Below are 15,962 nucleotides of genomic sequence, written 5' to 3'. Positions count from 1 at the left end.
TCAAAGTTAAGGCAGGCTGAGTTTCAGTCATCTGAGGGATATACCAGTGGAGCTGTCAAGCCAGCAGCCATAGGAAGCACAGACCAGATTCTGATTTGATAGCCATTAGTATACCTGGTAGTATTTTAAACAATGAGAAAAGGGGATATGAGAACCAAGGGAGAGCATATAGATTAGTAAGAAAAGTAAGCTAAAGTCCAGACTTTAGGGGCCATCACATTTAATGGACAAGGAATAATAACATTGATACTGGATTTTACATGCATTAGTTTAAAAAATTTTTTTAATTGTCAGTGGACATTTATTTATTTTATTTATATGTAGTGCTAAGAATTGAATCCAGTGCCTCATATATGCTAGGCAAGTGTTCTACCACTGAGCCACAACCCCAGCCCAATATGCATTAGTTTTAGTCTTCATAGCAATGCTTAGTACCAGGTCCAATTATTATCACCATTTTTATTAATGAGGAAACAGGCCCAGGAAGGCTAAGTATAGCCATTACCACACAACAGTGGATGGAGGAGTCAGAAAGTCTGGCTCTAGACCCAAGCCTGTAGCTGCCCTGCTCTCCTGCCTGGGGAGGAAAGAAATAAAAATGACAGAATATGGAGAAGTAGAAGAGAGCCTGAGAAGATAGGGAAGGAGTGTTTCCAGCCATGAATTGTCTATGATGTCAAGAACCTGAGCACTCATTGAGATGATGAGGCCCTTGATATAAAGGAAAATAGTGGGGTTGGGGTTTAAACTTGTAGGTAGAGCCATTCTTAGAGTAGGTAGTTGGTTTGAGCATGATTAGCACGAGGTGGAGGCAGCAAGTGGTGAAAAGTCTGAAAAAGGAGGAGACTCAACAATTAAAACAGAATGCAGGCTTGTCCTTCGCTGAGAAATGGAGCATGCTTACAGTGTGGGGAAAGGCCAAGGTGAAGGTGAGGACACAAAAGTGAAAAAGCTAATGGGTGGTTGCTTTAGGAGTGTTCCCCGCTATTCACTGCCCCCTCAGCCTCCTAACATAACAGATAGGACCCCCATAAGTAATATGAGAGTGGAGTTTATGGAAGCTTCTGCTTGAAACGTCTCATTCAAGTGCCACAGCTTTACATGTCCCTGACTTCCTTCTTACTTGTATTGAGGTGAATCCTTCTAAGTCTCCTTTGGGATTCTCATTTCTCCATCCATCCTTGCTAGGATTTATCCTTAGCTTTCTTCTTGCTATGTCTCTCCAGAAAATCTTATTTGTTTACATGCTGAGAAATCCCAAGTCAATACTCCAGCCCTGAATCTCGACTACCCAGTTACCTCCACCCAGCTGATTTCTTAATGTCTTTTTATGTCTTAGTTACCTCATACTCACCATATCCATAACTGGGCTTAGTTGAGGTCACTTCATTTGTGAAGACCTTCCCTTCTACCAGGAACCTCACCTCCTTCCCCACTAGCACATACACATTGTTGCTGTTTTAGCTTTGGTACCACCTCTGCAAAATTTTTCTATAACCCTGCAACACTTATATAGCTGTTTTTCCCCTTACTGTACTTAACTATATCACATTGCAGTTGCCATTGACAATCTGTTTCCTTGTCTGATATAAACTAGTAGAGGACAGGGTTTATTTCTTAATTACAGTGATACACTCTGCTTAGTGAAAAACGAGATGAGAAGATACAGAAGCAAAAACATGTGCAAGGGATTGACTCTTCTTTTTGTAGGAGGGAACCAGGGATTGAACTCAGGGGCACTTGACCACTGAGCCACATCCCCAGCCTTACTTTGTATTTTACTTAAAGAGACAGGGTCTCACTGAGTTGTGTAGTGCCTTGCTTTTTGCTGAGGCTGGCTTTGAACTCACTTTCTCCCTGCCTCAGCCTCCCGAGCTGTTGGGATTACAGGTGTGTGCCACCATGTCTGGTTAGGATTGACATTTTTAAAAGGAAGTAAGAACACGTTTTCTGAAATGAGACTGAAGGAGGCAAGAATAGATGCTGATTTGTACATATTTTGTAGGTTACACAGGAAGTGGAGGATTAGGGACACAATTTTCATAGTAGAGTAGGAGGTGAGATGGTTTACTGAGAAATGAGGGACAGGGGCTTAGGCTTGGGACTTGAATTTGAATAGTGAAGACAGGCTGTTTGAAGGGCTGGATAGGGAGATTAACAGGAGAACTACCTCATGTGTGGGCTAAAGCATGGTGTGAGCCACTTGCAAATCAATTTCTAACCTACTACTAAAACCAGCCTAGATTTTGTGTCTTGCCCACTCATTGTAGACATGGAGTTCTTCAGGATGGTTGAGCTACAAACTATGTATTTGCCTAAAGCTTTGAAGTTATTCCATTTGTGATAAAACTAGTGGGAATATAAAGACAGAATACTAAAAGATATGGGAGCTAAAAGATATGTTGCATGTATCCCAAATATTTATATATGAAAAAGTAAAGACTGAGATAAAACTCTTGTGCTTTATTTTTTTAGAGTAAAAATGCCCCATATTTCTTTCAGTAATAAAAATGGAAATAGATTTACTTGAAGGTCGTTGTGAACATGACTAAGTTGTGAATTTCTTTAGGTTGGCAAATTATGATAATAAAATAATGGTAACTCTTTTCAACAGAAGAACTTTCTAAGCACGGCTTCTTTTACCAAACATTTGGGACTCATCCAGTTAAAAGCACAGTGCTTTGACATTACCCATGTATAGATACACATGCACATGTATGTATCCACATACATACATACTCTAAGATAAAATGGATTATTAGTTTTACAGGTAGTGGTTACATCTTTATAAAATGTGAATTTGGGTCTATCACGGTACTAGTAAGTGAAGTATTCAGACCAAGCTTGATGGAAGGAAAGGGTATCTGAGTAACAACTGGAATGTCTTTTGTGGGTAATCAGTTACTACTGAACTCATGCAAAACAAAAGTTTGCTCCTATGGATGGATGTTCATGCTCCAGGAAGTATGGAATCTTTTAGCAAATCCTTTGCCACTGGGAACATGCTGCTGTTATTGTAAATGTAAATATACTATCTTTCTAAAACAGCCATATTCCATTTTTTTTCCTCAAAGGTATCTCTAAAGGTGGCTGTACTTTACATTGTGAATATATAACCATCTGCCAGAGGGAAGAAGCATCTGTTATTAAATGAGCCCAAGTATTACCCCAGCTGAAGACATCACTACCTCTTACTTCCCTGTGCTAGATGTAGTCCAGAACTTCTTTATTTTTTTATAATAAATATATTTGAAAATTCCTATGCTTCAGCTGTTTTCTCAGATAAGGACTGAAGCAAATCCTTATAGACAGTAGAGTTCATGAATCGAGGATAAGAGTCTCTGTGCATTAGGGTGTAAATCTGAAGTTGAGCATCATCAAATATATGTTGGGATGGCTCCACCATATTTCTGTTGATTACTTCTCTGACTCGAGAGTCCAAGCTGACCTGTCAATAGAAACATTTGTTTAAACAGTTTTATTAGATACATTTCTTTATAAATCTGCCCCCAATTCACATAGCTCATTTTGTCTTTTCAAAGTCCCAAACCAGTCAGGTGTGGTGGCACATGTCTGTAATCCCAGAGACTCATTAGGCTGAAGTAGGAGGATCGAAAGTTCAAGGCTAGCCCAAGGCTAGCCCGGGCAATTTAGTGAGACCCTGTCTCAAAATAAAAAGGGCTGGGGATCTAGCTTAATGGTAGAGTTGCCCTTGGGTCCAATCCCCTGCAGAGAAAAATAAAACCCCAAGCCCCTTTCAAACCAAACAAAGTCATCTAAAAATCCAAACTGCCAAAAGAAAACCTAAAAGCCCAAAGAACGGGAGTTTTTAACTTTCAGCAACATTAGCAGCCCCTAGAGGGCTTATTAAGTAGTTTGCTGGGTGCCACCCCCAGGGTTTCTGACTCAGTAGAACTGGGTAAGAGCCAGAACTTTTATTTCTCACAAGCTCGAATGCTGGAGGGGATCATACTGCTTTCAAAAACCACAATATTGTATTGCTTCTTTCTAGTGAGAGTACAGTGTCCTTTGTGGAAGTAGGAGGAAAGGTAGCAAGCACAGACATAGCCCTTGCTAATTTCCCATAACATGAAGGCTAACATCTGCATGCTTTAGCCTTTTCCCCAGCTAAAACACTATCACAGATTTCTGGGAACAATTATTAGGCTGACTAGATGGGCACATTTGTGAGGTACGCGTGCTAAAATCACAAGGCCTGAGGGCCAATGATGCTTGAGGTTTCACTGATTAATTGTGGGGTCTTGGGCAAGGTGAACTCCATTGTGTCCATATTAAGTTCTTACTGTTGAGCTCATCTCATTCACTGAAATGATGATGATGGTAGTTTCTAGATTTTTGCTGAGGATTTAATGAGAATTTACTTAAAGTGCTTGGAATCCACTAAGCCCCTGGGAGAGGATAGCTATTATGCTATGGTGTTTTGCTCATGCTGGACAAGACTGTGTCCTAGACCAGGGCAAACTACTGGGTTCAGACTTCCTATAGGACACCACAAAAATAAGAGCTTAAGCCAAAATTTGTGACAGTTAACTCCCATATCTTCTAAGGAAAGAACCTCAGCTGGATCATCTCTGCACTAGCAACTTATATTTATTAATGTATGTGATTAGTATAAAATTGAAAATGTGATTAGCTAAACTATGCATTTCAGTTTTGACTCCGGTGACCCATCTTTCCGTATGCACATGACCGTCTTTCTCCTAGTAAGCACCTCTTGCCTACCCCCAGTGGTACCTCAAACCCCACATGTTCAATGCCAACTCCCAAAGCTTCTAGATCTCCTTGTGTGGCTAGTGAGGGAATGGAACTGCCCCCAAACCAATTCAGAGTCCTGCTTATCCTTCAGTTCCCTCCTGGCTCTATGTCAGTCACAAAGTCCTGCTGATCCTACTTTTTTTTTTTTTTTTTAATACTTTTTAGTTATAGTTGAACACAATATCTTTATTTTATTTATTTATATGTGGTGCTGAGGATTAAACCCAGCGCCACCCACATGCTAGGCCTGTGTTCTACCACTGAGCCACATCCCCAGCCCCCTACTTCTTTAACACTCCAATCTGTCTACCTCTTCTCTCTCTGATATAACCCTTGTGAAGGTCGTTCACTGTTTGCTGCTGGATTTCTGTAGCAGCCTCCTGAATGGTCACCTGGTGCTAGTGCAGTGCTTCTCCAAACCACGCCCAGTGGTTTGACCAAGAAGCTCTTTCTGAAGTGCAACTTCCATCCTGACACTCCAGCTTTCTACCGTGCACTGGCTTGTTGGTGTGCTCAAGACCAGGTTCAAGTGTTACCAGTTCCAAGGTTAAGCTTCTAAGGACCATGATGCTATGCTTCCACTAATTCCCAGCTCCATTTCACTATTTTCTTCAAAATCTGTTCTGAACCACTTGGGATTTAAAGAAGGAAGGAGCTAGAATTATCTTGTTTTTGTTCCTTCTGTCTGGGATAACCCTTTTCCCTATCCAATGAAGACCACTTATCCTTCAGATCTTGGTTTAAACATCACTCCCTACAAGACAGGACTTCACCAACCACCCAGTGGAGAGACAATTCTCTCCCTTGTTTTCCACATGTCTCCTAAGCTTGAAGCACACTCACCACAAAATATTTCACAGATTTCAGGGGGCACTTGGCACACATAAGTGGGATCATAGTCAAATGGACTTAAATGCTATGAACAGAGGCAGAGTAGTTATCCGGTGCAAAGGTGAGCATGACCGAACATGACCCAATATGGAAGGGGTTTATTTTACCAAGGGCTCCTGGGAGAAGACCTTTCTGTGGGTACAAACCTCTTTAGGAGAAAGAATAGAAATGTAGTCTTCATATATTATCCTTGCTTTCTCTTCGATAATGTTTTTATTAGCTTCCTTTTTCAGTTCCTCACAAGCCATCCAGAAAAGCATATTTTCTTCACTGAATTCTGTTCGGAGAAATTCACGGAAAGCATTTCTTCCTGCTGGAGTGACCATTAAGTTGTCGAATGACTGAGCCCAGGCATTGACTTCTTCCAGAGTAGGAGTTGGGCTTAGGGGAGGCCAAAAGAAAGGTGGAAAGGGAGCTGTTATTGGTAGTAAATTCCAATTTCATCACTGGAAACCTCTTTCCCTCTCTGATGATGGAAAGTGTATGAATTTTGGCACTTTCAGGAAGGGGAAATGATGTTCTCACCTCCTTAAGCCTTTGGCAAAAACACAAGTACAGTGCTTTGACAATGTCTAGCTGGATTGCATGGCTGCTGCCAAAGTGCTTGTAAACCAAGTTGCTAGAATAACTACTAAGACTATATTTGTTTATAGCTGGTAATATTTTTAAATTATAGAAGCAAAGAAAAATCTATCACCACCTGACCCCAAACTTCCTAATTTTCTATAAGAGAACTAAGTCTTAATCTTCAGAACAACAATGGGGCAGTGTCTACTTCATAGTGTTTTGGTTTTTTTATGTAATATGTGAGAAAGAAAATAGAATATATGCAAAACAGCTAGGTTCAGAGGGACATACCTATGATCCCAGCAACTCTGGAGATAGAAACAGGTGTATCACAAGCCCTAGGCCAACCTGGATAATTTAGTGAGACTGTGTCTCAAAATAAAAAAACTAAAAAAACTAAAACAAAAAAAATGGCAGGGGATATAACTCAGTGGTAAAGTGCCCTGGGTTCAATCCCTAGCACTAGAAGAAGAAGAAATATAAATATATAAATATAAATATATATATATATATATATATATATTATGTATATATATTATATAATACAAATGTAAGCAAGGAAGGAATGTCACCATTTACCTTAAGAATTGAAATATTGTTCAAAAAGTTACATTTGTTACCCTGAGTGCTTATTCTCCCCACCCCATCCTGGAGGAAACTGCTATATGGCAGGGGGGTACCAAGGATTGAACCCAGGAGAGGTTCACCACTGAGCCACATCCCTAGTCTTTTTTCTTTCTTATTTTGAGACAGGGTCTCACTAAGTTGCTGAGGCTGGCTTTGAATTTGCAATTCTTCTGCCTTAGCCTCCCAAGTTGCTTGGATCACCTGTGTGGTACCATCACACCCAGACGTGAGCTATTTTCTTTTTCTTTATTTATTTAGTCACTGGGAATTGAACCTCCCACAGACTAGATAAGTGCTCTACTGCTGAGCTATACTCCCAAACAAATTTGATGTTTTATTGTAAAACTTTTTTTCTTCTTCTATGATACTGGAGATTGAACTCAGGGGCACTCTACTATTGAGCTACATCCTTAATCCTTAAAAAAAAAAATGTTTCATTTTGAGAACAGGTCTCACTAAATTGCCCAGGCTGGCCTCTAATTTGTAATATTTCTACCTCCACCTCTTGGGTCACTGGAATATAGGCATATGCCACTGTACCTGGTAAAAATCTTATTGTTTGGATTTTGTTTTTATGACAGTCATATGAATTCTTCAAAATGAAAAAGTACTAGATATATGAAGAAAAATAATGATAACTCTGGAAAAGTTTTTTTTGAAAGAAAAGACATAATTTTAAAATAACAGTTTTAACTAAACTACACACAAATTCTGGATTATTTTTATGAAGAATTATTACATTATAGAAGTTTAAAGTATGTACTTATGTTCCTTAAACATATGAATTCAAGACATCTTTCTTTTGTCAATTTAAGAAATACATGATTTCGAAAAAGTTAAATATAGTTTATAGTAGAATTGTTTTAAAGAATGAGAGACCATTATATGTCCCATACTAGTGAAGAACTGTTTTTCCTCATAATTTTATTTATTTATTTTTAATTTTTTAATTTGTTCTAATTAGTTATACATGACAGTAGAATAGATTTTGACACACTGTACACAAATGGAGCACAACTTCTCATTCCTCTGGCTGTACATGGTGAGTCATACCAGTACAATCATACATGTATAATATGGCAATAGTATCAGTTTCCTTCCACCTTCCTTCCCATCCCCACAGCCCCTCCCCTCTCCTTATTTCCCTCTGCATAATCCAAAGTTTCTTCATTCTCATTTAGCCGCCCCCCACCACCAATGAAGAACTTAAAAGCAAAGAAAATACAGTTCTAATAGCAAAAGGAGAAAAAATAAAGGAAACAATGAGGAGGTTTCACAAGAAGCCAACCACAGAACGGGCTGAAAGACTAAACATATTAGTAAAGATCAAAATAATTGACAGTGATATTGGATTCAAATCCCTAAAAGCAAACTGGGCCAAAAAAGCCAAATTTGATATAATGTTATTTTTACCAAAAAGCTAAAAACAAGTCAATAGGCAAGATATGTGGAGCAAAGGCAAGTAAGTATAATACTAATGTCTAAGTGGAACTAGAAGCAAAAGGTATTAAATGGACAAGGAGCCACTTTATGTTATTCACTGGCTATGAATAAAGGAAAGCCAACGTGCACTGAGTGCTCGTTTCTTGCCAGGCTCTGTTCTTGTTTTCTTCAACATTCACAAAAACCCTTTATTGGCTTAGCTACAAAAAAACCCCATTATTATCCCCATTACACATATAAGGAAACCGAGGTAGAATGTGGCTTCTAAGCTGGAAACAGTGGCACACACCTGTAATATGATATGACAGGAGGATTTCACGTTCAAAACCAGCCTCAGCAACTTGATGAGGCCCTAAGCAACTTAGCAAGACGCTGTCTCAAAAAATAAAAAGTGCTGGGATGTAGCTCAGTAGTAAAATGGCCGTAGGTTCGATCCCCTAGCACCAAAAAAAAAAAAAAAAAAAAAAAAAATAGTAGCTTTTAAGTCAAGTGCCAAGGTTACACAGGACAGTCAGAGCCAGAACCAGATGCAGGCATTTCTATTCCAGATGTGAATGTTCCCAAAGCTTGGCATGGAACACAATACACTGAGATCTAGGACATCAGCTGTTTTTAACAGACTCATACTTTGTGGAAGATCTTAAGATTGTCTCCCAGACTTTGAAAATTCTGGGACAGAACAAATAAGATAAAGAATGAAAAAAAATAAGTAACTACTACTAAGGTTTTTTCCCCCCTCAAAAATAAGCAATTTAATATAAAACCTATTTGAACAATGCTTTTTAGAATATTTGCCTAATGTCTGTAATTATAAAGGCATAAGATTAAGACTTAAGTATAAAAATAATTATGGGGAAAGGAAATCAATTTATAATATAGAAAGAAAAAAATAAATTTGGTAACAATTGATGTGTATTTTTTTTTTCAATTTTCAAAATACTTAAATTTTAAAAGTTATTTGGCCATTTACTATAAATTTATAATTAAGAAAAAAATAGACTGACTCTTCTGAAAATCAAGTATGTTGTTTTATTATGGTCTTTTATTTTATAAAAATAAAGTTGCATCCTTAAAGTTTGTATAGAAGCATGGCTTTATTTCTGTGATTGGCACAGTAAATTTAAAGGAGTTCTTCTGGGAAAAAATATGTCACTTTGAGATTTGGTGTTAATAAATTGTTAGAGAAATTGTGTGTATTCTGTTTAATCAAAAAGGAAAAGAAAAAGGTTGGTATTTCTGAGTTTAGTGAGTAAAAAAAAATGAGATTTTACCTTTCTTCGCAGGTTGGAAGTTCTGTTCTGAGCTCATGGGAAGCTCTTGTGAGTCTCTGGTCTTCTTGGTTTCTAACAGTGAGGCTGCAAGAAATAGGAACAGTCAGCCACATGTTAATTAAGGTCAATTTGCACCAAAGAAAAGTTGTTGTTTTTTTTTCCCAACGAATATTTTAAAAGGAATTTCAGATTCTCAAATAGAATTTTCTTTCCTTGAAAAACAAAATGGCCATGATTGCTTTCTTCAGAAAATCAAAAGTATGACAAGAAGACATTTGTGTGTATTAGATTTCCACAACTATAACAAAATACCAGAGATAATTCACTTACAGAGAGCAAAGTTTTATTTTGGCTCACAATTTTGAAGGTTTGAATCCATGAGTGGTTAGCCCCATTATTTTGGGCCTGTGGCAAGGGTGCACATCATGGTGGGAGTACATGATATAGCAAAATGGCTGACAGCATAAGCCAGGGATCAAACAGGAAGAGGGAGAGGCTGAGATCCTACTATCTGCTTAAAGGGTACACGCCCCAGTGACCTAAGGACTTCCCACAAGGCCCCACCTCTCAAGGGTTCCATCACTTTCCAGTAGTGCCTCCCTGGGAACTAAGCCTTTAACATTGGGCCTCTGGATAACATTCAAGATCTAAACTATTAGCAGTATTAGAAAAATAAATTATATTTATTTATACCACTGTAGTCTATACTAATTGAGAAAGAGAAATTATCATGCTCAATTACATTTAGAATAACTTTTCATATAAAACTTGTTCATTAGAAAATAGTAAAAAAAAAAAAAAGGTTGTCAGAAATGTTTTCATTTTTCATTTCCTTTTCTGCACATTTAAAAAGGTATATATTGGCCGGGCATGATAGAGCATGCCTGTAATCCAACTCCAGATGCAGAGGCAGGAGGTTTACAAGTTCAAGAGGCTAGCCTTAGCAATTTAGCGAGACCCTGTTTCAAAATAAAAGTTAAAAAGGTGTAGGGATGTAGCTCAGTGGTAGAGCACCCCTGAGTTCTATCCCCAGTGCAGCAAAAAAACAAAAACAAAGTCTTTCATGCTTTGTTTCTTGTCAAAATGAAGGGTTTATTTATTTGTAGGGCACATGTAAATATGAGAGAAAACCAATCAAAATTTATTTTGTATCAGTCTTGAGAGCTTGTTTCCTTATACACAATTTGTACATATCTCTCTAAATTTATTCCAAATAATTTTGTTATTATTGTAAGTGGAATTTTTACTTCTGTATTACCTTCTAGTTATTGTTTGTACACATGAGGGCTATTAGTATATGCTGTCATTTATATGCCATAAAATTGATATGCTTAAAAGTGTACAATTCAGCTGGGTGAGGTTATACATGCCTGTAATCCCAACGGCTTGGGAGACTGAGGCAGGAGGATTGTGAGTTCAAAGGCAGCCTCAGTAATTTAGCAAGGTCCTAAAAGCAACTCATCGAGACCCTGTCTCTAAATAAATTATAAAAAAAGGATTGGGGATGTGGCTCACTTTTTAAACACCCCTGGGTTCAATCCCTGGTACCAAAAAAAAAAAAAAAAAAAAGTACAATTCAGAGCTTTTTAGTAGTATATCTACAAGGTTGCACAATCATCATTACTATCCAGAACATTTTCATGCCCCCCAAAAGAAATCCCACAACTGTTAGCAGTCTCTCCTTATTACCTATATCTCCCTTCTCCAGCAGCTCTAGAAAAACACTAATAACTTACTGCTTCCTGTCTATCCCTTTTTGCTTATTCTGAATCATGCAATATGTGATCTTCTGTGGCTGGCATCTTTCACTGACGTAATGTTTTCCTGGTTTATCCATGTTATGCATAGCTTACATCAGTATTTCATTCCTTTTTCTGATTGAATAATACACTATATGAATATGTAATATTTATTATCCATTCAACAGTGGATGGACATTCGCCTTATTTCTACTTTTGGGTTGCACATTCGTGTGCAAGTTTGTATGACCATACACTTTCATTTCTCTTGGGTAGATTTTCATTTTTTCTTGAGCGGAATTGCTGATGCGTATGATAACTCTATTTTTAACATTTTGAGGAATTCCCAAACTGTTTTCTAAAGCAGCATTGCAGTTTATACTCCCCTGAGCAATCTTGAAGAATCTAATTTCTCCATATCCTTGCCAAAAGTGACTGTTTTCTTTTTCATTCTAGTTTCCTTTATTTGCACCTAACATGGGTGTGAAAGGTTATGTCACTGTCACTTTGATTTGTACTTTCCAAATGACCAGTGATATTGAGGACTTTTTCATGTAATTACTAGCTATTGTACATCGTCTTTGGAGAGTGATCTATTTATTTTCTTTGGCCATTTTTATATTTATTTATTTAGTACTAGGAATTGAACCAAAGGACACCTTACCACTGAGTGGCATCCCTTAGGACTTTTTATTTTGAGATAGGGCTTCACTAAGTTGCTGAGACTAGCCTAGAACTTGCTATCCTCCTGTCTCAGCCTTCTGAGTCACTAGGATTACAGGTGTGTGCTACCACAACCAGATCATTTTTATTTTATTAATTAATTTGTTTTTGGATGTTGAGGATCCAACCAGGGCCTTGCACATTCTAGTTTTCTTTACTGAATTCTTCTGTTTGCATCAGTTTTATACATAATTCTCTTGGAGTTTTCAGGTAGACTCTCATTGTCTGCAGAGAGGGAGATATTCTACCTCTTCCAACTTTTTTTGTTTGTTTGTTTTGGACTGGAAATTGAACCCAGGGGCATGTAACTACTGAGCTACATGCCAAACCCTTTTTATTTTTTATTTCGAGACAGGGTCTAAGTTGCTGAGGCTAGTCTTAAACTTGTTATCCTTCTGTCTCAGCTTCCCAAACTGCTGGGATTACAGGTGTGAGCCACTGTGCCTGGCTACCTCTTCCCATTCTTTTAAGGCCTTTAATTGTTTCTTCTTGTTAAATTGCATTGGCTACTACCTAAAGCAATCTCTAAGAGTGGTAGAGATTGTGGACACACATGCCCTGATCTTGACTTTAGCAGGAATGTTTTTAGTATCCCATCAATTTAAAAATGGATTTTTTTTTTCGGGGGGTGCTGGGGAAGGAACCCAGGGCCTTGTGCACGTTAAACCTGTGCTTTAATCATAGAGTTATACTGCTAGCCCTCAAAATGGCTTTTTATCATTGATGATTTGAGTTTTATCTTGTTATTGCTACTGCATTAATGTTTCTCTTCCTTTTATTATGTCTTTTCTTAATACTCCTTACTCCACTTTGTAAGTATGTCAGCCTTTCAGCACATGTACTTTATGAATTTTCAATAAGTGTATGTGTCTGTGTACAGCTCTATTTTTCTTTAAAGGCAAAGTCATTAAACATGCAGGAACCCTTTTGGCTTGTTTCTTTTATGATGCCAGGGCTAAAAAGTTTTAATAAATAATGTTTTATTTAAAATGAAACAAAACAAAACAAAGAAGACTGAGAGGCATTGGGTGGTATCCTCTCTGCATGGGCATGAATACTGCCTGACCGCCTAGGCGTCTTTTGTAAGCAGAGCACATTACTGCACAGTGGGTATGAAAAAGCAAAGAGAAAAGGGAATTATGAATTTGACACAAAATTCCTAAGAGAACTGGAAGCTAAACTCTGAACTAAATAATGCAAAATTTATTTAAGCTTTGACATTTCTTCCACCTCATTTTACAAAGTTGAATTTTTAAGGAGACAAGCTGTTCTAGAAAAAGTGAAGCATATATTTTTTAGTCAAGTTTTGTTTACTGGGCTTCCCTGGGATCATTAAGCAGAACAAGGTGTGGACAGAAGCCAAGGTGGTTGTTCACCATGTTTTAGAAATGGTTAGTAAAGATGACCCATGGTTAGATACATTTTGAATTATAAAGGAGGAAAAATTCGTCAACCTTCTAGAATTTTTAAAGTTTATTTTCAAGAGAAGAATAATCCGTGTGTTTCCTTTATAACAAATACCAGAGACCATGGGGGAAAATTCTGAGAGCCACATCTCAAGGGCTTAGAAAACATATTGCCATTTAATTTCCTTGAAAGTTAACTCTACTATGTATTTCAACCCAAATACATCTCAAAAGAATGTTGAGAAAAGAATCAAGGATCATCTTCCACTGATGTGACAAGTATATATTATATTTGGGAGCTAATTATGAATGCCATTCATTGCGAAAGAAAAATTTCTTCTCAAAATAGTTGAAGTTTGCTGTATGTTTTTTGCTCTCATCCAATTCCCCTCTCTTTCTGCCCTAGAGATAACCATCAACCTAAATTTGTTTTGTTTGTTTTATGTTTGTTTCAAGTCCTAGGGCTTAATTCAGGGGCATTCTACCACTGAAGCACATTCCTCAGCCCTTTTTACTTTTTGAGACAGGGTCTTGCTAAGTCACTTACGGTCTCACTAAATTGCTGAGGCTGGTCTTGAATTGAGATGCTCCTGCCTCAGCCTCCCGAACTGCTGGAATTACAGATGTGCGCCACCACACACAGCCACATTTTTATATTTTAGTGGGGCAAAATTTATGAATCTTTTAGAGAATTTTTTCTTTTTCAAAGTAACTCTTTCCAACACAGTCATAAAGATACAATCCTATATTTTATTCTTGACCTTTAAGTCATCTGGAATTGATTTTGGTTTTTTTTGGAAGATGAGGATTGAATTTTTAATATGGTTCAATTATGGACTATGTCTGTTTTTTTTAGACTTAGATAACAGGCAGGTGATCAACCTTCCTGGTTTGCTGGGGACTCAGGTTTTCATGGGATTTTTCAATGCTAAAATGAGAAAGTCCCAGGCAACTGCGATGAGTTGGTTATCCAAATACTATGAATTCAGACATACTCTCCTTCACTGATGCCACCTCTGTCATATGTTGAAAAGGTTTTCTAGATTTCTTTTATTGTCTTCCATTGATATGGGAACTACATGTTGTATTTTTGCAATATTTATAAATGCCATTAATTGTGAAAATTTTTTTTCTTATGATTTTTTGTAAGTCTGAAATAATTTGAATTGTCAATTGTTGACATGAGATTATTTGTTTACCACTGGGTTTTATACTTTTGAACCCCAAATATGACACATATTCCATTTGATTCCTTTTGTGTCTACTCTTGTCACTTGTCTTCTATGGCTTCCCTCTGGGTTCACTTTCCTCTCCCTGAAGTACTAAGAACATTTCTTACTACTTTTTAGGGAAGGCCTGTGGGTATAAATTCTCTTGGCCTTTGTATGTCTGAAAATGTCTTTTTTTATCCACATTCCTGAATAACAGTTTGGTTTTTTTTAATATTTAATTTTTTAGTTGTAGTTGGACATATTCCATTCATTTACTTTTATGTGATGCTTAGGATTGAACACAGGGCCCCGCACATGCTAGGCAAGCGCTCTCCCGCTGAGCCACAATCCCAGCCCCACAGTTTGGGTTTTGAGAGTTTTTAGTTACTTTTCTCCAGTACTTTGAAGATGTGGCTCTGTTGCATATTATATACATACATGATAAGTGCTACATAAATGCTGGTGATGATGCTGATGATGATGGATGATGATGTCATCCAGGAATAGATTGTAATTTTATTCACTCTATTTGGTACTAGTCTTCTAATAGTACCCTACTCTGGGATCCATTCCCATCTGTTACCCTTACATTATCAGGATGATATGTTACCAAGGCCATGATCTCAGCTTCCTTGCCCTGTCCAAGGGAAGGAAGGACAGCTTAAACATTAGCTAGAGTCTCACTGACACTGTGATACCCTTTTTATTCTTGTACACCTCTCAGATGACCATCTCTGTTCACACTGAGATCTATTAGCAGAGTGAAAAGAGGAGCAGGGCCCTGAATGTAGGCTCTCACCATAGATGGGTATCTTCCCTGTGTAGGAAACAGGTTTTCTCTGTGTCTCTTCTCTAGCTTACTGCCAAGTTGTTTAGATTTCTGTGTAGGCCTCTGAAGTCTCACCTGAGTGCCAAACTGCTTAGCTGTTGTCCACCCCATCTCCCCACATGCCCACCTGCCGTCTGGGATCTGTCCTGACTGCCTGGTGATCTCATCGGTCCTGGCCATGTTCTATTATTGCTAGGCTCCATCCACTAGACTGGAACTTCTTACAAGTCCACACTGGCTCAAGTCAAGCAGGATGAGCCCACTAAACTTTCCTGGATGTTTCACAGCCTACCTCCAACTTCCTCCCCAGGATCCAGTTCTAATAGTTCTGTATCACCGTTCTTTTTTTTCTCCCTGTTTTATAATGCTGGGGTTGAACCCATGCTAGGCAAGTACATCTCCAACCCTTATAAAATTTTATTTTGAGACTAGGTCGCCAAAAGGCTGATCCTGAACTTGTAATCTTCCTACCTCAGCTT

The 15,962-nt window shown here is 38.0% G+C and overlaps 1 protein-coding gene across 1 annotated transcript in view; it reads right to left on the bottom strand.

The window, feature by feature from the left end:
* Positions 1–3,259: 3,259 nt before the first annotated feature.
* The window catches only part of Rgs20 (regulator of G protein signaling 20), a 64,330-nt gene continuing 51,627 nt past the window's right edge, over positions 3,260–15,962 (bottom strand). Inside the window, exons 4-6 of the mRNA XM_076835978.1 lie at positions 9,576–9,659; positions 5,814–6,048; positions 3,260–3,448 (exon numbers count right to left, since the gene is read on the bottom strand). Coding sequence (XP_076692093.1) covers positions 3,260–3,448; positions 5,814–6,048; positions 9,576–9,659 — 508 coding nt within the window. The remainder of the gene's footprint in view (positions 3,449–5,813; positions 6,049–9,575; positions 9,660–15,962) is intronic.

The sequence above is a fragment of the Callospermophilus lateralis genome, chromosome 16 (assembly GCF_048772815.1).
Source record: "Callospermophilus lateralis isolate mCalLat2 chromosome 16, mCalLat2.hap1, whole genome shotgun sequence".
Taxonomy (NCBI): Eukaryota; Metazoa; Chordata; class Mammalia; order Rodentia; family Sciuridae; genus Callospermophilus; species Callospermophilus lateralis.
Note: the sequence above shows the minus strand (reverse complement) of the source record. Positions and strands in the feature narration are given on the sequence as shown.